General features: G+C 44.8%; 1 protein-coding gene across 3 annotated transcripts in view; it reads right to left on the reverse strand.

Annotated features, from left to right (window-relative positions):
* Positions 1-1,175: 1,175 nt before the first annotated feature.
* Positions 1,176-21,147, reverse strand: part of Slco3a1 (solute carrier organic anion transporter family member 3A1) — a 280,922-nt gene continuing 260,950 nt past the window's right edge. The window contains exons 10-11 of one of the 3 annotated variants that reach the window (XM_036185273.1): positions 10,082-10,324; positions 1,176-1,855 (exon numbers count right to left, since the gene is read on the reverse strand). In XM_036185273.1, coding sequence (XP_036041166.1) covers positions 1,773-1,855; positions 10,082-10,324 — 326 coding nt within the window. In that variant the 3' untranslated portion in view covers positions 1,176-1,772. Of the gene's footprint in view, positions 1,856-7,723; positions 10,325-21,147 lie in introns of those variants that run through there. The other 2 variants (XM_036185266.1, XM_036185279.1) reach the window with 2 other exon arrangements.

Here is a 21,147-nt window from a genome sequence, read left to right on the forward strand (position 1 = left end):
TGGAAGATAAAAACAATTACATAAATAACTGTTCCATGCTAAAGAGGAGCCTAACGCATCCACTGGTGTGGTGATCAGGCCTTTAAAGAAGGTTGAACTCATTCTTTCCTTAAAGTCTGGAGCAAAAAGACAAGGCAGGGATAAGATGGGTACAATCTTCAAGGGATGCCAGCTTGATAAGCTTTGATTTGTGGGTGAGCCTAACTGTGAAGAACAACTGTTTTGGAGGGGAAGATCCAGGCTGGGATGGGCAGGAAGAAAGTGGGTGAGTAGTCAGAGGTAGCCCCACAGGAGAGGCGAAATAGCTGAGCACTTGTCTGGATAAGGAAGCACATACTGGACTTGGCAGCATCTGTCCCTGGAGCTCCAGGGTGTCTGCAGAACAGGACCGAAGCACTTCTAAGGTACAGGCCAGTGGCAAGATCAACTTGACCAACCTGCCCATGGGAGACAGGAGTCCAGCAGGTGAAGTAATACAGATGCAGAAGTGAAGCTTCTTGGGGAGAGGCTTTGTATAGGAAGGCAGCTGCTGCTCCATCCATGGTGAGGCATGTGGTGGAACCAGAGAAAGGGAGGCAAATGATGGAGTTAGGGTAGGGAATGAGAAAGTCAGAGCTGTGCAGGCTGCTGGTCCAGGGCTGGCTGTTCAAAGCCCGTTGAGTGGAGCATCACACACTGTATTAGACAGTGCAGGTGTGTTGAGCCAATGCTGTTGCCCCCTTCTCCCAGGGTTATATGATGGGAGAATCAGAGAGGAAACTGAGTGTCAGGGGCAGGACCACTGATGCATTCACAGCAGCTGTATCAGTGTAGTGGAATTCAATTCCAGCTGCAGGCTGTGGAAGCAACCGACAATAACCACTTTTGTGCAGGACCCTGAATTTGTGCCTTCCTGTGCACTTTCACTTAAGTACAGGACAGTTGTTTTAAAGCAGTCACCAATATTCCCACTTTGCAGATGACCCTGAGGCTCAGTTATGTCACATCACTCGGTCAGCATCCTATTGGTAGCAAGTGCTGGGAGGAGGATTTGGATTTGTCTCTTCTGACTCCAAAGCCTGTGCTCTTTGGAGCATGTCAAAGCCCACAAATAGAGACAACACACAGTTAGAAGGACACCTCTGTTAGGTTTGTTTAGGAAACGGGAAAGAACAGATTACAGCATGAGACAGAGGAAGAATTAAAATAGTGCTTTTAATATAATTTTCAGCAAATGTACAGTATATACTTTATATCATGTATCTCTAAACTGCTCATCTGGAAAATATAAGCTGCAAAAAAAATACAGACTACCACGCTCAGAATCTATTAATATGTGCTTTTCTTCCTCTTCTCTTCTGGGAATCCGGATTTTTACACCCTTCTGTTAAAGCCTAGCCTCTGCTGGTTTCTTTGGAACTGTTAAGAGTGTTCGGTCAGAGAAGCTTCCCCAGAGGGAGTTTTCTAAAGCATGTCAGAAAGCCATCCCCACAGAAGCGAGAAGAGAGACAGGCTGAAGGAAATTTGCACATCAGGTTGACCTTGCTTTTTAGGAATGATGCCCACTTTGGAGGGCTCCTGGCCACATGCCACCTCCTTAGTCCTTGTCATAGGCCTGTGCTTGAAGCCTCAAAGGACCAGACATTGGATAATCCACATGGGAACCCTTGGGTTCCTGGGCAGCGCAGGGCTATGTCAGGCCTTGAGGTCTGTGGGTGGTGGTGGTGGTGGTGGTGGTGGTGGTGGTGGTGGTGGTGGTGGTGATGGTAGGCTCTGCCATAAGAGGGCAGCCCTCAGCTTCTCACAAAGGAGTCTTCTGAAGGTGACTGTGACTCAGGGCAGGTTTTCTCAGTCTCAATGTCTTGATACTCTGTGCCTAAAGGGGAAGGAGGGGAGAAGAGCCAAGAGGAAAAAGAGATGGATCTTTTCTGCATTTCCTACATTCTATTAGTCTTACATTATAGTGTCGAGGCTTTCCAATGAAAGGATGTGTAGGAAGAAACAGCAGTAAAGGGCTAGCTTTCTCTCCAGCTCACACTCAAAAAGGCCAGACTCCAAGCCTAAGGACCTCTATGAAGGCTGGATCTCTCAAAGATCTGCACTTTCATACCAATACTCATCGTGGGGATGAGCAGATGTACCCCAAACCTGATTTTTCTTTCTTTCTGTAAGTCACCAGTAACCAGATGTTACTTGGACTCCAAGTGTCACTTTATGTTTTTATTAAAGAGGAGGCTGAGTGCCAGGGAAAGCCACTTGAAGAGGTCATGCTTTCGCCTGTAGCATTCGGGACCAGTTTATTGTCCATTCATCCGCAGACAGTCACTACATGCCAAGTGAAGCAATCTCCTCATCGGAGCCAGGTCAGAGGAAAGGTCACACCTCCATACATGATGCTGTGACTTTATTTAAAAAGTATTAAAAATTTAACTCATCCCTGTGACAGTAGGCAAGCCATGGTGACAGGTGGCTTTCGTGTTCAATGACAGGCACAGGGAGACTGTAGAAATGCCTGGTTATTGATCTTTTGATTTTGACCTGGCGGTTTAAAAGGCAGCAGTCTGTACTCAGCACTTAGACGCTGAGATTTGGCCCACAGAGAAACGCTCCATGTTTGGCTTTTGGTAAGGCTCATGTTCTTACAGTCTTGGGAGAGTTCATCAGAGAAGAATTCCCCAGATAACGATTAAAAAAAAAAAAATCATGTCAGAATGCCAAATCCTCAGAGGCTAGAGGAGGAGGGGGATGAAGGAAATTTGCATATGGGTCAGCACTGCTCTTTGGGGCGGGGCGGGAGTGAGAGCTGAGGTTGCTTTTTACTCAGCACCACTGGCTGGGAAGCAGTGCAACACTGGGAAGCAGTGGGAAGATGTGGCTAAGGTGCAAGGAGGCTTTGCAAGGTCTCTACTGGTTAACTGTTAGTGTGAAATAGGCTTTCTCATTTCACGGTCCTGTGTTTGCAGGTAACATTTTGCAGAGGCCTTACTTCTAGCTCTTGGCTCATTTCTTTGGGAAATTATCAACTCTCGGTGGGAGTGGGACAGTCCTGTGTCAGCATACCCACCCCCACCCCAGCCATCCCTCCTCCCAGTAGATGGATGTTCTGCTGGCTTCCAAGTTCCCACTGCAGTGGTTGTGTGCTGGACTGGAAAGGGCCCTGGTTCAGTAACTAGGTAGACCTGGTACTGACTCCTGATGACCCAACTAGCTGGCAACCTTGGGAAACCTGAATTTTCTAGGCCCTCCTTGTCTGATCTGTAAAGAGGGGGAACATGACTTACCTGTCAGGGATAGCATAAAAGGGCTGCTGGGGTCAACTGGGATTCTGCATTCTTGAACCTGGCACATGCCTAGTAGGCTCAATAAACAAGATTCCCCAAGCCCTTCTTCCTTTAAGGTGCTGGATTTAAGCTCAAGCTGGCCCTTACTTGTGTTCCTCATCTAATGAGCTCCCTGCACTACCTCGTTCCACTTCATGTTATGGCCTCAGGTTATAAATCAAACATTCTTGCCAAATTTGCCTCCACGAGAGCCACCTTCTATTTGATTAGCATGAACTTAAGAAAAACAGTATGGAAATGGCAAAAATTCCAACCTACAGAATGTCACATCTCCAGAAAATTGGCTACATTATTCCATTTGCTCATAGCAAAAACAATAATCACTTCTACCTTATGGAAAAATATTCAAAAATGTATGATTATTATCAACCCCTGATTGTCTGACTTGAGTTGTTATCATAAAAATGGAAATGTCTAGATGCTTAGCTTTTCAAAGCCTGAGATCTGGAAAGAGAGTAAGACATAGTCAACATTTAACATGTTTGGAGCCCCTGGGTCAGGGCTGAGCATATGAGACAGATGTTACAGAATGTGGTAAGGAGGCAGGGGTTGGGAGCTCCTGCCTGGTGCTGAGAATAGCCTCTGGGACTCTTAATACATTACATAATGCACTCCCCACCCCGTTTCCTTTCACCTGCCCATCTTGGGTAGGACACCTTATATAAATGGACCACTGAAATAAGGGATAAAGAACACAGCTGAAAGAGGGAGAGCAGACACGCTTTCCAGAATGCAGCTGTCATTGTGTCCTGCTTATTCACTAGGGGGCATATGAGAGTGTGAGGCCGCCAGTTCATTTGTGCCAGAGACTTTGAGATTAGGCATCTCCTCGAGGCAGGGAAGGCTCTCTCACATCTTCCTTGGTAGGGAGGGAACATTTATCATGGTTACCAACAGGCACTTTGGACTCATAGGTTTGGGTTTGAATCTTAGTTCTTCTCATGACCTTGAGCCAATTCTGAATGCTCCCAAGTCTCAGTTTCCTCTCCTGTAAAATAAAACTAGCAACAGTCCCTGCCTCACAAAGTTAGCATTAAGATTAAATGTGTTAATGCATGTAATCAGTTCAGCCTAGCAGCTAGTTCAGAGTAACTACCTGATAAATGTTAGTGACTGTTATTATTAGCTATTACTAGTGCTTACTAATTATTCTACCTGACAGATTGATTAGCTCTGGAGGGTCAATGTTTTACGTTGGTGCTGAGGAGGGAAAGGGCTTGAAGTTCTGTTCTGTTTCTGGACTTACTCCTCTTTTCCTGTTTCCTCTATTTCTCCCTCACGTGTCTGTATCCACCATTTAAGGGAAAAAAAAATTGGTCAGTTTAGTTCAAATGCCAAGTGTCACACTGGAAAGGATGACAGGTTCTGTGGTTCAAATTCTCTATTGTACCCAAGAGAAAAAGAAGGTTGCCTTAAACTCCAAAGTTTGACAACAAAAGGGGACTTTCTTCCTTCTTGGAAACAAGTGAGATGTTTCAGTTAGATTGTTGTGGTAAGGGACATTAGAGTTGATGGACACCTACTCCAGGACCCTTTGGAGAAATGACTTAGCCAAGGTTATGACCAAGATTGAGGTGCCAGATATGCCCTACCTATCTGAACGGTTGGTATCTCCAAGACACTTAGTACTGCCTTGGCACACCAGGTCCTTCCTTCCAGCCACTGACTGTCTTTGTAAAACAGCTTTCTTGGTACACAGCCCAGGCAGTTTTTTCACTTATTGCTTTGAGTTGATCTTGGGCGATAACAACAGGGTAAGTAGTTTTGACAGTTTGATGACCTACAAGGCTTGACGTATTTTACTAGATAGCCCTGAACAAGAGTAATATGTTGCCTTTGCTCTGGTAATCCTAGCTGTGTGTGGTGGTAGGGGTGACTTTCTCCTTCATCTGTTTCGTAGCCACCTGGGAGACAACCTCTGTTAGTTAGTATCCAGAATCCCCCCTTCTCCTTCTCTCTCCATTTTGATTACTGCAGCTATCAAAGCTTGCTATCTCCATGAGTCAGCTCTGAGTCATCTCTCACATCCAGACACAATCTGGCTTAGAATGCTCTTTTGTTGATTGTGTTTATGTTAAAGTCTGTCCAGCTCACTGAGCTGTGAGCTTTCGGAGGAGAGGGACCATGTACCTAGTCTATAGGATAGCACACAGCCCAACATTTTAGATAAGAGAATGAATACATCACATTCAAACACCATATCCTTGAGAAAAATTTAAACCCTGCAATGAAAAATGATGCTAGCATAGATGGCCTCTGATAAGTATGTGCTCGCCTTCATTTCTGAGGCAGGCAAATGCTCCTGAAGTGTGGGACCATCTTTGTTATCTGAATTTCCCCGGGTGATTTGTGAGGTCCTGTTGATCCTGCCATGGCTCAGGAGTAGCTGAGGTTCCTTATAGGTGTGAAGAGCAAGGGAGGCAGTATAGAGTAATGGGTTCCAGGAGTTAAACAAGGAAGTGGTCCCTCTAACAAATGCATGTGAGCGGCAACTTTGTTCTGCCCTCGAGAAAGTCTTCTAATTGGCTCTTGAGTAGCAGTAATACTGTAGAGGAGCTGGGACCCACAGCCTATCAGAATTTTGGGTCAGCTCTCCTATGAAATAAGGTTTTTATTCAGAGAGGAAGAATTTGGTGTGAATAGGGTGAGGCAGGATACAGTGCATGAGGAAAGAAGGCAGGAGACAGAGGGCTGGGGTTGGATCCCAAATGAATTTCCTAAACCAGGTTTTATTTCGGTATCACCTTCTCTTGGAAAATACGGTGGCTCTTAGATGTTTGACCTGGATTCTTAACTTAAGGTGAAGGTTAACTGTGTTGAGGAAAACTCAAAGGAACCATCCATGCCCTACTGTCTGATACTGTCACTGACTCCTGGCCAGAGAGCTGGCTGTCCCATCAACAATAAAAGTCAGAAAATACATACTTTCCATCTGTTAGATGAGAAGCCACTCACCTGGGTCTCTCTGCTCATCACAACCAAACCAAACACACAGTCAAAATAGGGTCAGACTCCAAAAGCAGCAATGGTAGCGTCTTCTGTCCTTGTTTATCTGGTTTTGACTGTTCAATCAAACAGCTGATTTCCACATACTGATATTTATTATTTAATGCTACGACTGAGTAATGTTTTAAGGACTGTCAGGCAAATCTTATGAGGTACCCCATGGTTGGCAAGCTGCAGTGGATAAGAGAACCACTCTTCAGGTCCAGAAGCAGTGTATGGCAAGAAAGCCAGATGGGCAGACTGCCAGTGAGTCCACATGCATACTTACACCTTCTGGGATTCTTTATAAAAGCCTCCTCTGGACTACCAACCACATGAGAATCTTACACTTAGAAAACTCCCTGGGGTGGGGGTAGGGGGTAGGCAGTGAAACTATCTTCTAGTGATTGGCTGGGTGGGTGTCCTGGTGCAGGACATTCACCTGGGTTACCTCAGGCCTACAAGGCTTTCCATAGTGTGAGAAAAAACTCTAGGGCATTACTGGAGCTGGGGATCTGAATGGATACTTTCAAGTCACCCTGAGGGCACTGTGAGGTAGAGAAAAGGAAATGATGGTTAGGGAGAAGCAGACACTCTCTTCCTGCTTGGAGGATGTTAACTTTCAAATGGCTCCTCAGGGCTCTTGGCTTCCTTTATTATTTGGCTGTTAAGCACTGGCAGTAGGGCTCTTAGGGGGACCAAAAAAGAAGGATTCTCGCTCTTTATTTGCTGTAAGAAAAGTCTGAGCATTCTGCAGCTTTGCTATTATTCCCAGAGTATCAGAACTTCATGGCCTTCCTGGTGGAGGTGGGAAGTGAGTAACAGGCATAGATGTCCCTCACAGCACACAACCTCAGTTGACGGAAGAAAAGCAGGTTTCCCACACGTGGGAAGCAACACAGAGCGTAGAACCTGCTTGGTCTCCATGTAAGAGGCATAAAGGTCTGTCACAAGCTGCAGCAGAGACCTTTTCGTCTATCCTTTGGGTGCATTCAGCTAAGATGGTGGAGGAGACAACTGCAGAAGAGAGAGCTCCAGCACTCACGTTCTAGGCCTTCTCCATCCACCTCAGGGTTGCTCTCTGTATCTTCAAGGGGGGTCTTACCAGGGCAGTTTTCATCCAGAATGCCACTCAAAACCAGACAACCAAGAGGCTGGGTCTAGCTTTGGCTGCACACTGGTTCTTTATATAATGCAAAAGGAAAATTAAAGGAGATGGAATGTTCTCTTCTGTCATACACGAGAGAAACTGAAAAATTTAACCATAGCACAATGTTCACTGAAACCACTTTGCCACAGGGAGATTTTAAATTTATAAATAACTGTTGATAAATGTGAGCCCTGGAGTTGGTTCCCATTGTTATCTTTGAGAACATTTTAGAGGGCAAAAATAAAAAAAAATCCAAGATACAAAGAGCTTAAAAATTATTATTTTTTTTCCAAAAAGCAAATCATCTCATGAAACAAAGTGTACATCCCAGGGCCTCAGTTTGGATACACAACAGTATAGAGAGGGCAGTAACCCATTAGCCATTCATCTTCAAAACAAGACTCAGCTGAAACCCGTTGAAATGTGACCAGAGCCGTCAGAGCAACAAAATCCACTTTCTGAATTGGTTGGAGAACCATTTTCCCTTTCCTAGTTATGGAAGAGCACCCTGTGTTCATGAATAAGGACAGCCTAACGCTAGTCTCTTCTAGAAGCACCCTGAATGAGGCAGTGGGTCACAGCCACACTGCCCCACAGCATTCTCTACTTTAGGGCTTTCCTCAGATCTCCCTATTCACACATCTGTTAAAAATTTGGCATAACCTCCCTGTCTTTACTCTTCTGGCCTTAGTCTTTCATTGCTTCTGGTGAACTGTAAATGGATGTTTGAGGTGGAAAATAAAACCAAGCATCCTTTGTGGTCTATTCTAGGGTATGTCCTCAACAAAGGTCAACAAAAAGGCATGAAGTATGAGCTGACTGGGCCATCTGCTATGTATTTATTTATGTGCTCCCATCTGACTTAGCCACTGATGACAGTGGCCATATTGTCTTAAGTGTGCTGGTGCAAGAGATTTCCCCCACAGGACTTTTATCCCAAATGACATGGCAGTTCTCTGAAGTTCAGCCATTTTCAACACTCAGAGATCAGGATTGACCTGAGACCTGGATGGACATGTGATCACTTAGGAGCTTATGGGTTGATGATCACAGATACCACAGCCCACACAACAGCTTGGGCATAGGAACTATACCTTCTTTCTCTCCTATCCCAGGAGCATGGCTCCCATCCACACAAACCCACATCTGCGTGAGTTTCCTTCACAGGCTAAAAGGAATGCCCATTGGAACATGAAGCATTAATGTAAAAGTGCTTCCCATGACAGTGACATCATCACCATGAGGAATAAAGCCAGAAGGCAGATTTGCAACTTGTCACATTGTCCCATTATCTCAAATGTGATTCTTTGAAAGCTGCGTTTACACTCTTTCCGGAGCAGCTTTTTTCTTATAACGCATTGTGTGTTTTTTGCACAGTATCAGAATGAGGATAAAAATTACAATAGAGTAATTGCATCCCTTGAATCACTTTATATTTTTGGTGCATTAAAAAAGGAGAAAAGTAAAAGCTTTGTTAGTGACTGAAGGGTTAACACAGACTCAAGAAGTAGTTAAAAATAGTATCAGAGGATTATACATACAACAGTTGGAAATTCGTACGCTCTGTATTCTTTTTTTGTTGTTTTTGAAAAAATGGCAAAATGTTTGGCAAACGTAAGCAAATGACTTGGGCTATGTTGGGGCTCACCGGCTCTGAGCGGGTCAGTCATAGCCAGCTGAGGCCCACAGCTTCCTGAGGTCACACTGTGGGGCTGATAGGGAAGAGGTGCTAGGAGCTGGGGAGGTACATGTCCCCCACCAAGCTCCCCCTTGGGCCCTCAGTCTTGAACATGGAAATGGAGCTGGTGAGAGGGGCCAACCACAGACTCCAGTCCAGATAGCTCATTAGCATCTCTCAGAGAACTCTGGGGACTTGAACCACACGCAGACTGGGTGAGTGGTCTACACAGTGACCCATATTGCAAAAGTTGGAGAGAGGAGTGGGGCTTCCACCCCTCCAACCTGCACCCCCCCAATGGAGGGAGAGGGTGTCACTAAGTGCTTAATCTGGCCATGTTTTTAACTTGAACTTGTGATTTTTAGTAGACTCCTTTTGTAATGCTTTTAAAGTTTTGTATGTGTATGCATATCCAGAAACGTCCATCCTCCAAGCTGGCCACAAGTGTTCCCTGAATTGGCAGTGCCTGTTGCTTGTAGCTGTTGGCATCGTGAAAACCATGAGGTACCTTCCAAGCAGATTCTGAGCCCAGCAGTGTGCATGTCCTCCGGGGCCATCCCATCCTGTCTTTATTCTGAATCCTGACTGGCTTGGAATTTTTAGAAAAAGGACAAAGGTCTTTGTGTGTGTGTGTGTGTGTGTGTGTGTGTGTGTGTGTGTGTGTGTGTCTGTTTTTGAAATCCTTTTTTTATTGTCTCTTTCTTTCTTTCTTTCTTTCTTTCTTTCTTTCTTTCTTTCTTTCTTTTTTTGTTTATTAAGAAAAATGACCCTTTGCTCACAAATACAGAGTTCAGCCCTCCTCCTGTAGTCACTATAAAACGGATTCCATGTTTTCACACCACTCATGGTCTTCCAGGTTATAGATAAACTTTGTCCTATGTGTCTGGTGCGCGGGCACAGGGTCCCTCCCCAGATTGTCTAGGGTCAGAGTAGAGGCAAAGAACTCACTGGTGCTCAGCCCGCCCTCGTGGTTTTTGATGTAGCGTTTATAGTTTTTTCGCAGGCACTGCCACGTGGTGGTGTAGAGGAGGAAAGCAAAGGACTTGAGCGCGATGGCAATGCTGACGTACAGGTATCTGTAGACCACGTTGTCATAGAGGACGCAGGCGCCTTGTTCCCCACAGAAGGTGCTCCAGAACAGACAGGTGGAGTCGATACCGGCCCCAAAGATGAGAGGAGGGGGGATGAAACCTGGTAGAAGGAAGAGATCATTTCAGATTCGGGGCTCAGACGGACAGTTCACTGTAGAGAGGGGCTCTTCTGTCCCTGGCTGTACATTTGTTTACAAGACTGCTGGGAGCGTATACTGGATCACTAGGCTCTAGAGCACAGTGGTTCAAACCACTGGAACACACATCCTAGTTCAGGCTTCGTTACCCAGACAAAATCATTGTGCCCTCTATTCCTGAGACTGGCTAAATGAATACATGAAAAGCATTTAGGATGGAATGTGTTGTGCCCACTACACTGTACACATAAGATAAGAGACAGCTGCCATTATTCTGAGATGGAAAAATGTTTTTCCTGGAGCTTTCTCAGTATTAGTCAACCTCCTAGAGGGATTTCAAAGAGACATGTGGCTCTCTCTGCTCACTGCTCTCCTGCATGGCGTTTGCAGGGCTGTGTGAACCACCATGTGGAGGGACCAGGGACCAGAAGTAGAATATGAATAAGTCATACTGTGTGAGCATATAGACACATTTATAGTTTAAGATAGGACATGTGACCAACATACTCATGATTACTGTTGGTCCAGTTATTAACCTGGTGTGAATTCTTTTCAAGCAGAGCTGATACTAGATAGCCACAGCAATCATCACAAATGCTAGATGAGATGAGAACTGTCTCCATTCTTAACTCAGGTCCAGGGCAATCTGCTGGTTTATTTGCCTGCTCTCAACCCTTCACTCACATGTCATTGAACCTGCCTTAGACCAACCACAGCCAACAAAATCCCAGTGTTTAAGATACAGATCAGGCTGGGCGGTGGTGGCGCACACCTTTAATCCTAGCACTTGGGAGGCAGAGGAAGGTGGATCTCTGTGAGTTCGTGGCCAGCCTGGGCTACAGAATGAGTTCCAGGACAGACTCCAAAGCTACACAGAGAAACCCTGTCTCGGAAAAAAAAAAAAAAAAAAAAAAAAAAAAAAAAAAGAAAAAAAACCCCAAAAAACCAACCAACCAACCAAACAAACAAAAGATACAGCTCAGTCATTACATGTTAGTTTTCTTTTCAAAAATGAGGTCTAGCTATGTTGTATAGGCTGGACTTAAATTCATGGGCTCATGTGATCCTGCTGTTTCAGCATGCAGTGTAGCTGGATTCTGGGTGCTTGGGTACTTACCACCATCCTGGGCTCAGTCATTTGCGTTGTGTGTGGGTGTTATGTGTGCATGTGGAAACCAGAGGTCAGTGTTCAGTGTTGTTCAGCTGGAATTGTCTACTTCATTTTCTGAGAGAGGGTTTCGGATTGTCTTGGAACTTGCCAGTTTAGTTCTATTGGCTGCTCAGGGACCTCCAGAGACACACCTGTTCCTTCTGCTTCCCCAGCGTTGGGATTACAATCCTGTTTTTGCTTGTTTTAATGTGCGAATCAGGTCCTGCTTGCATGGCAAACACTTTACCAACTGAACTGGCTTCCCAGCCCCTGTCATTAGAATTCTGAAAATCGAATATAAGCCTGAGGTTCGATCCTCAGCACTGAAAAAAAAAATCTCAGGTGATTCTGGTCTGTTTTGAGGAGCCTTATTTGTTGGATGGGGAAACATGAATAAGTTATTAAGTTGGTAATACAAATTCATTGTCAGGGTTTCTAGCATTCCCCGGGGCTAGACTCTGATGCCAGCCTCCTTCAGTGACAGACCTTAATTGTGGGACATGATGGCTATAGTTAGATTCGGACAATCTTGAGACTGTAGGACTGACATGCTACTTCCTGGGCCAGTCCTGGTTCAAACTACACTTTTCACTGAAGGTCTTTCTGAGAATGTGATTACATGTAGAGCCTTTGTCCAGAAAAACAGATGTATTCTCCAAACCAAGCACACAGTTTAGGGGTTCAGGGAACTGCTAACTCCATCCACAGTGGCCAGAAGCAAGCGGTATTTCAGATGTCTAGATGACACAGCACCACCATACTGAGCGTTACCTAGGTATGGGAAGGCTATATGGAGGCCTCAGCATTTCCATGCTTTAAGATGGGCCTGAATGAATTGCTGGGTTCTATATTAGCCTCTTGGAACTGAGAGGCTGGCAGAACTATCGTCTAGGTCTTGGTGTCTTGGCCCTTCTCCTAAAAGTCTGCTGCTTGTTACCCTGGAGAGAAACCTCACAAGACACATTCTCTTAGAAATCTCATTAAACTCCTTAAGCAGCCTGATTTAATAAATAGTGTGGGCTCGGGATCCCCTACAAGCTGTTCTGTTCCTGGTGCAGACTTCGGTCCTGCAGAGCAGAAACATGTCTGTTTCCTGTGGCACTGAGGCTGCTTAGGAGCACACATCTACTCCACTAGCTGAGCTGAAGCATGCTTCCCCCACCCCAACATGGAGGGATTTCCATGGCAACTGATGCATGTATGGATGGATCCGTGGCTAAATGGCACTGATTTGACCTATTCTCAGTCACAGTGGGACAGTGTAAATCCATTCACTTTTTCTGTTTTTCCTTGGTTTCATTTCGTGATTAGACACCAAACGCTCTTTCTACCTCTTGAGGTCATTAGCCTCTGTCCTAGGTACTAGTCACCCAGCAGTGAAAAGCTAATACTGATGGTCACCCTGCTCAAAGGACGTCCTGTTGAAAAAGTCTACCACAGGGAGGAACTAAGAGTTAGATACTCTTTACTCCATAATGCTCGGATTCCTGGACACATAGGCAAATTTGGCAAATCGTAATATATTTTTAGCATATCATAGGACATCTGGAGTATAACAGAGTCATTTGTTAGTACTTGTTTATGCTCAAACTCATGCAACTCCTTCATGATCCTGTGTCTGAATGAGAATGTTTATTTATAATATTCAGTTGTCTTTAAGTAGGGTATGCGTGCTTTGTGCTCTAAAGGTGTCAATTTTATTGTATTGTCAGATTCCCCTAGCAAATGTTGATGTCCCTGGAAGAACTAGAAAAAGCCTTCAAGTACTTGGAAAGCTAAGTGTCCATTAAAGTGTTCTATGCTGTACTCAAGATCTTAGAGACCATTGGTAGTAGAGATGAGAGTTTTTACTTAAAGAGTTGGAAACTCTAGGGTATTTCCCTTCATCTCTCAGTGTCTCTGTGAAAGATGGAGCTGATATCACCTTCCAGGGCATGAACGTGTTTGCAAGGGGCCTGACCCATTCACATGGCCAGAACTTCTGCTAACTCACTCAGCTTCTTCCGGGACTTAAGGGGGGAATTTCAGAGTAAATGAACAACCTTCATGAGAATTATTTTATGTTTCTACATAAAGCATTAGCTTTCCTTTCTGCCAAATTAAACTCTTCCCTTTTATTGGCTTGAAATTTTCTCCCAAGGGCAGACTCTAAGCTATCGGACTCTGAATTCCAGGCGTGGGGAGATGACACAGATGTAGGTCTGAAGCACTCTTTCTCTTCTGGAACTCCCCTGAGCAGTCACTTTTCAGATTCCTAGCCTCCTGGCTAATTTTTAATTTTTACACTGTCATTCATCTGTATATGTTCATGGATCTATTGAAGTAAAAAAAATAAAATAAAACAAACAAACAAACAAACAAACAAAACACCAAAACAAACTGTCCCCAGAAGATGCTGGCTCACCCTGAGACCAATGGGAGATTTCTAGTAACCTGCCAGTTAACCACCCCAGCACTGTGGAGGCTGCAGCCCCATCCATCATAACTCCTTCCATACTTGCTAACCTCCTTTATTGTACAGAGAAAGAGGCAGAGGACCCAAATCTAGTCATTTGCTTTTCTTCTCATTCAAAGTTCGATAGTCTGAGAAGATTATAGAACACTTATCTGGGATTTCCAGGGTGACAAAGAACAGGTTGTTTACTTTCTGCTAAGCTCTTGTTTTGATGTGTGAAGAGAGAGAAACACACAGGCGCCCTGATCCTTGCCAATTGTAGAGTTCTCCCTCCCCTGGGCTTGTTACTGCATGGAGAAGCTGGGAGCCTGATGTGTAAACAAGCTTCTCTAGGCTCTGGCAGAGTATCTCCAGCAGGACTGGCTGACACTTGTCAGCAGGAAGACACTTGTGTCCTTGTCAACTTTCTTTTCAGTCAGGGTGCTCACCTCTGGATGTCTCCTGGTGAAGGAACCAGGGCACTTTGGGCAAGTTCCACAACTTCGAAGAATCTCAGTCTCTTTATAAAATGGGTACAAGTTGACTTTCTTGGTGTAGGGGTGTATTTCATGTGTCTGTGTACACGTCTGTGTAAGTGTGGGTGAACATAGAGGACAGAAGTCAAGGTTAAGTGTCTTCCTCAATCCCTCTCCACTCTATTATTTTTGAGACAGACTTTCTCACTGTTCCTGAAAGCCACTGATTGGCTGGCTTGTCTGTTCTAGAGCTCATCCTTTCTCTGCCTCCCAAGTGCTCAGGGATTACAGGCAAGTGCCACCAAGCCTGCCTTTTACACATAGGAGCTGGGGATCAAAACTCAGGTCCTCAAGTGCTTTTAGGACCGAACCACCTCCCCAAATAATTATACTTTATTGCAGGGTTAATTTTTTAATTGAGAAAATATGGGTAGAGAATGCTCGCCAATCAGGTTCTGACCCTATTTTTAGGGTTTTGTTCTAAATCCCTTTGGCTCCTGAAAAATCTCATAGGAAAAAATGTACTACAGAACACCTTTCAAGAAGAGTTTGTGGGTCATTCCTCACCCTTTAAGTGTGAGTCTTTTTTGGAAGACAATCAGGTGCTTCTAGAAGGGAGGCCAGGGACACATCAGCACATCAGTCTTGCTGAGCATCTTTACTCTGGTACACCCTTACTATGGCAGGAGTGTGGAGGCAGGGGTGATAGTGGAATGTTTTGTTAGGAACATCTCCTTTCCCTTTGTATCTCCTGGGCAGGAACTTGTGTGTGAAACACGCTTCAATAGGGCCCCACCATGTGTTGGCAGCTTATATGACGAGCTTAACGCTATTTGCTATTTCAAAAAAATTAAATTTAATTCAAAAGAATTAAATCTTCCTCATATAGCTCACATGCATAAATATATGCGTGTACATATATATATATATATATATATATATATATATATATATACACACATATATGTGTGTGTGTATACATACAACATATATACACATACTGTGTGTGAGCAAAACCCTCTATGCTGCTTAAGGAGACAGTCCCTATTTTCCTGAAATCTATTAACAGAGATTAACCCTCAAGCATCTGTATTTTGGCTTTTTCATTCATTCTCATGGTTGAAAAGGCAATGCCTATTCATATTCTTTGGTCTCAACTTAAAAGGTGAATTGAAAGGCTTTTGTAAGAAAAATAAATCCGCGTTCCTTTACAGGACAAAGCAGAGGCTGAAAATGACTGTGCCATTTACATTTAGAAAGATAATGGTTCTTCTCCAGCTTACCTGCCAAGACTTGAATTCACCCCAGACTCTATTCAACCTGGAGCAATTACTGTTACAGGCAGCTCCAGCTCGAGGGGAATGCCAAAGGTGTGTTCTCCTGAAAGGATTGATGCATCTCTCTCCTTCATGCAATGCCAGAGAGATAGGACTGTTGACATCAGCGGGTGCTTTCCAGGGACACCTGCCACTCACTTTCCTGAATTCTGAGAACGTGAGGGGGTGGGGGGGGCGCTACTGTATTCTCACTTCATTCCTGGGCCTTTTGTTAAAAAAAAAAAAAAAAAAAAAATGTCTGGAAGGTTCCAGAGCTTAAGTAGTCTGCCCAAGGCCACCTAGACAGGAATGACAGAGAGGAGCTCACACTGAGCTGTGCCTGGCTGCAGAGGGCTCAGCGGCCAAAGTGATATCCCCTATGCCACATAAGAGAAGTGGTATCTGCATGTGTGGACAGCAGGGGTGCCTCTAGAACCTGCTGGGTAGCTGGTGTCCAACACCAGCTATTTGTGAATTGAACAGGAACAGCGGGGATTGGAAAAGTCCTCCCTGCTTCCCTGGACACAAACTCCTGCTCCTGCCCACATGGGGTCCTCAAATGTACTGTGCTTCCTTTTTCTAATAAAGCATGAACTGATGTGTGTGTTTCCACTTGCCTGTACACCCTCTTCTATTCCAGACTATGCTCAGAGCCAGAGCCCCACAAACCCACAGAAATCTGCATCTGGTTTCTAAGAAATGCCTTTCTAGAGTCCTTCATGATTCAGAGACACAAGTCTCAAGGACAGGCCGCCCAGGAATGAACAGGCCTCTGTAGATGCACACGAAGGACCTTGGGGCGCTGTCTGCCTAGCCTGTTAGCTCGTCACACTAAGCAGGGTGATTGGTGGGTGGAGACTTCCTGGTGAAGCCCAGCCTGTCCTTCTCAGTACCTTTGAGACCTTTGGTTGCTTGCCTCTGTTCTATTGGTCCATTCAGGGCTTCCCAGTGTCACAGGGCTCAAAGTTAAACCTCAACTTCATCTTGGTCTCTCTTCGTTCAAATGTACTTAGCTGGCTACAGATATGGGGGGAGATGGCTTAATAGACATTGTCTCCACTTCACGGCAATTGTTGGTTTCTGCCTTTCAGGCTTCCTGCTCTAGTCCTGATGAGAATATTTTCATTTTGATGTGTGTGTGTGTGTGTGTGTGTGTGTGTGTGTGTGTGTGTGTGTGTGTGTGTTTCATTAGCTGTTCTCCACATTACTTTTTTTTTTTTTTTTGACAAGGCATCTCACTGATTCTGTGGTCCACCTATTTGTCAAGGCTGGCTGGCAGCAAACACCAGGGACCCACACTCCCCATCTCTACCTCCCCAGAATTGGGACTATAGCTTTTTGTATGGGTTCTGGGGATTCCTAACTCAGGTTCTTAGGCTTGTGCATTAAGCACTTTACCAACTAAGCCAGCGTCTCCAGAGCCGCACCTTGATGCTTTTGATGAACTGTCCTGCATTCTGCCAGCCTTGCTCCTGGCCTGATCTCCCCTAATCAGACCACTGAATGGGTATCCACGTTCCCATCTGAGACCCACTCTGCTCCACAGCTTTCCCCTTGAAATTCAAGGTGTTCTGTAACTCTGCTCACAGGAAGCTTTCCAGCTTCACCCCTACTCCCAGGTCCCTAAAGGCAGGATGGTATCTCTTTGTGGCACCCAGAGCCTTAGACAGTGGACTCTTGTGAATGTTTGTTTCTAGGATTTGAGTTGATGTGACATCCATGGTAGGGGTTTGACCTCAGGAGCAATTTGCTTTTTGCTTTAGCAGGGCTGGGGAATCAAACACGTGGTTTCACATGTGCAAATAAGCACTCTACCACTGAACAACACTCCCGGTCCCAGGATCAAGGTTCTTGATCAGACTCCATGAGCAAATGGCTGGCCTATAACCCAGACTGAAGAGCAGTGATCAGTACATTGGCAATAGGAGGGAGGAGGAGGGGCCTGTCCCACCAGGAATTCTGCCAAGGGAACATCCAGTTCATTCTGAGTTGACTGTCCCGTCTCCAGCTCTGTGGCCCCTCCTTGGCCACTCCACATCAGCTACTGGTCTGGATGACATGGACTAGACATGTGTTACCATACTCTGGCCTTTTAACTTACTCTCAGTGCTGAGGCAGCTCATCCTGTTTCTGTCTAGCCAGCCATGCCTTGGGTTTTGTCATGTTTCAGCACTGCTCCACCTAAGATCTTAAAGTCAGATACAGCATCTGGGCCACAGTTCCGATATTCCCGTTCCACCAAGTTCTTGCTCTTCCTTTATCCTTCTGCCACTTTCTGTGGCCTCCCATTTTACCTCTTCTTTATGCAGCCCAGGTGTTACCATCCATCATGGTAGTTTCACTTGGCTACTAGCCTCATTTTTTTCTTTTTTTTTCTTTTTTAAGATGGTCTCATGAAGCCTAGGTTTGCTAGGAAGCAGTGGATGACCCTGACCTTCTGATCCTCCTGTCCTTGCCTTCCTCTTTCCGGGACTACAACATCATGCCTCGTTTTATATGGTGCTAGAGATCAAAGCCAGAGCTTCACGCATGCTAGGCAAGCATTCTAACAAGTGAGCTACATCCCTGGAACCTATCATCCTCACTTTTCTTACCCTTCTCTCCTTGAACCTCATCTACCATTGATACCACCAACTACAATCTTGTTTCCCCCTAGGGCTACCAGGGAAGTTCTCAGCCCATGGAGCAAAGGTTCCTGCTCTGCCTGTCAGCTCTTCTCCAGTTGTATCTAAAGTAAAACAGGAAACTAATGTTATCTTCACTTCTGGATCCTGCCATTTTTCTCTCCCCTGCTCATGGCCCAATGTGGTCTTGCATGATACTTCCTTCTGTCCTGATATATCAATGTCTTGTCCTTATACATTCCTGCTGAGCATGACAGCCACTGGCTACATGTTGCCACTTAAATGAAAACTAATAAAAGTTAAAGCAGTCCACACCAAGCCATGTGCTCAAAATATGATGAGACAGAGAACATATGAAAATGGAGAAAATATGATGAGATAGAGAACATATATCCTAGGTGTTTTCATCCTAGGACAGCCCAGCCATGGTCCATGCCTCATCTCATCAGCCCCTTGGGTCATCTGCCTGTGTCAACACCTGTATCGCCAACCCATCTTCCTGCATACTTTGGACCATTCCTTGATTGTCTGAGATGCACAACACAATGTAAATACTATATTAAGAAGCTTATACTATTGTTTAATAAGTAGCAACATGAAAAGCCAATGTGGGCATGCTCAGTATGGACACTCTGTTTTTCTTTTAATATGCTGAAATTGTCCATTTGAAATTTGCAGAGGTGGAGAGCCAATTGAACTTCAATTCAGAGACCAAGCTATGAAGATCCTTCCTCATTAATTTTTAACTCCACTATCTCAATACAAAACCCTTCTCTTCTCAACTCTAATTGACTATACCTTATTTGGTCTGTAGACAGCATCCCTTTCTGAGATACACAGAGGCTCTTGTCTCTGCCTAGGTAAAGCCTATCTATCAGCAACTGCTATTTGTCTTAAAGATAAAGGTCAAAGCTACCCAAGAGACAAGAGGCCTTTTCTGTCAAGTTCCCAGCTCACCATCTTCACCAGCCCCATGGGATGCTGCCCCTCCCCCACCCCACTTCCCTCACCAAGTTCTTGGCAGCCTGAAAGCTTTGTCCCTGTATGTCCCTTTGTCTACAGCACCCTTTCCTCTTCCTGTACGTCTTCATAACCCTTACTTCTTATCTGCTCAGGACATCATGCCCGAATCCCAAGGCAAAAGTTAGGTGACCCTTCCCCAAGTCACTGCTGTCCCGGTGCAGGCTCCATCTCAGATCTTGTCACACTCAACTTCAATGTCCCCATTGTATTCCCATTACCCACATGGGGCACCACGAGGGTTGGCAGTGTCATGGGATCTGATTTATTCATTGGCCTTGCATTAACAATAATGGCCGTTAATCTTACTGGGTTCTGGAGGAGATGGAATTAGGCCAGATGCCAAGACTTTTCTGCTAAGGCCCTTTTAATTAAAAGATGAGACAGTGTCATATCCTCTTAGCACGGGGTTTTCCAAACTGATTTGTGACCCATAATGGGCAATAGCATCAATATGCTGGGTCATGACCAACTTTTCAGAAAGCATGGAGTAGAATAGAAAATATCTGAACGTGTTATACATATTGAAGGTATTTTTTTCCATGAAATTTTTGTTTCAGCTCTACCTATGCATATGCATGTGTGTAATGGGTCATAACGATAAAAGTTATCTCTTGTTCTGGCTTACAGTCACAGAAATGGAAAAAAAAAATCCCTGTTCCTGATGGCACCTGCTTTTCCTGAGGCAGACAGACAAGATTCTGAGTCAGCTTCAGAGCAGTCAGGGATTATCTTAAGTGCATCACGTTATGATACCTCAGTTTTCAGTTTTATGTTCAATTCTATAATTTTCAGAAATGTCTTATTCTTTTTTTTTTGGAGTTATCAAGATTACCATGAAGGGTACTGTTTTTGCATCTAAGTGTGTATATGTCTTACTATAGCCTGGGAGCTCAGAATACCAGAGGTGCTAAGGAAATGTCAGCTCCTTGCATAACTATCATGGGATGGTTCTACCATTTTCCAAAGGAGCCTTTCTAGCTTGTTGGTATGCCCATCTATGTGTCTATCCTTGGGTGCTGGTCCTTAGGCACCTTCCAAATGTTGTTTGAGATGGGGTCTCTCATTGGCTTCTACATAGGCCAGGTCAGTGGTTTTCAACTTCCTAACGCTATGGCCTTTTCATACAGGTCCTCATGTTGTGGTGACCCCCAACCATAAAATTATTTTTGTTGCTGCTTCATAATTATAATTTTGCTACTGTTATTAATCATAATATAGATATCTGTTCTGCAGGATATCTGATAGGTGCCCCTATGAAAGGGTTGTTCAACCCCCACAGCAGTCATGATACACAGATTGAGAACCACTCAGCTAGGTGCTAGCCTGGTGTTTCCAGGGATCCACCTTCCTTTATTTCTGGAGTCACCATTGTCAGAATTATTGGCACGCACCACGGCACCTTGCTTTTTACGTGGGCTCAGGGGATCTGAACACAAGTCCTCATTCTTATGAGGCAAATGTTTTGCTGACCAAGCCATTTCCTTAGCCCTGGTGTTTCAGACCATGTGTAGAGTCCTTCACATGGTTTAAACATGTAGAGACCTCTATAGTAACGCTACAGATGAGGGTAAACATTCACTTTCTTTTGAGCTCTGATATGGCGAAAGTCTCAAGGGCAGAGCTGTGGTCACCTGTCTTGGTATGGCCTGGGTGCTCAGGAAATGTCATCTTGTTGCATAACTATCTGTGGAATGGTTCTACCACTTTCCAAAAAGAGAATTTCTAACTTACTGGTATTTCATGTCTATCTATCTTTCCAGCTG

Source organism: Onychomys torridus, chromosome 1, assembly GCF_903995425.1.
Source record: "Onychomys torridus chromosome 1, mOncTor1.1, whole genome shotgun sequence".
In the NCBI taxonomy this organism is placed as follows: Eukaryota; Metazoa; Chordata; class Mammalia; order Rodentia; family Cricetidae; genus Onychomys; species Onychomys torridus.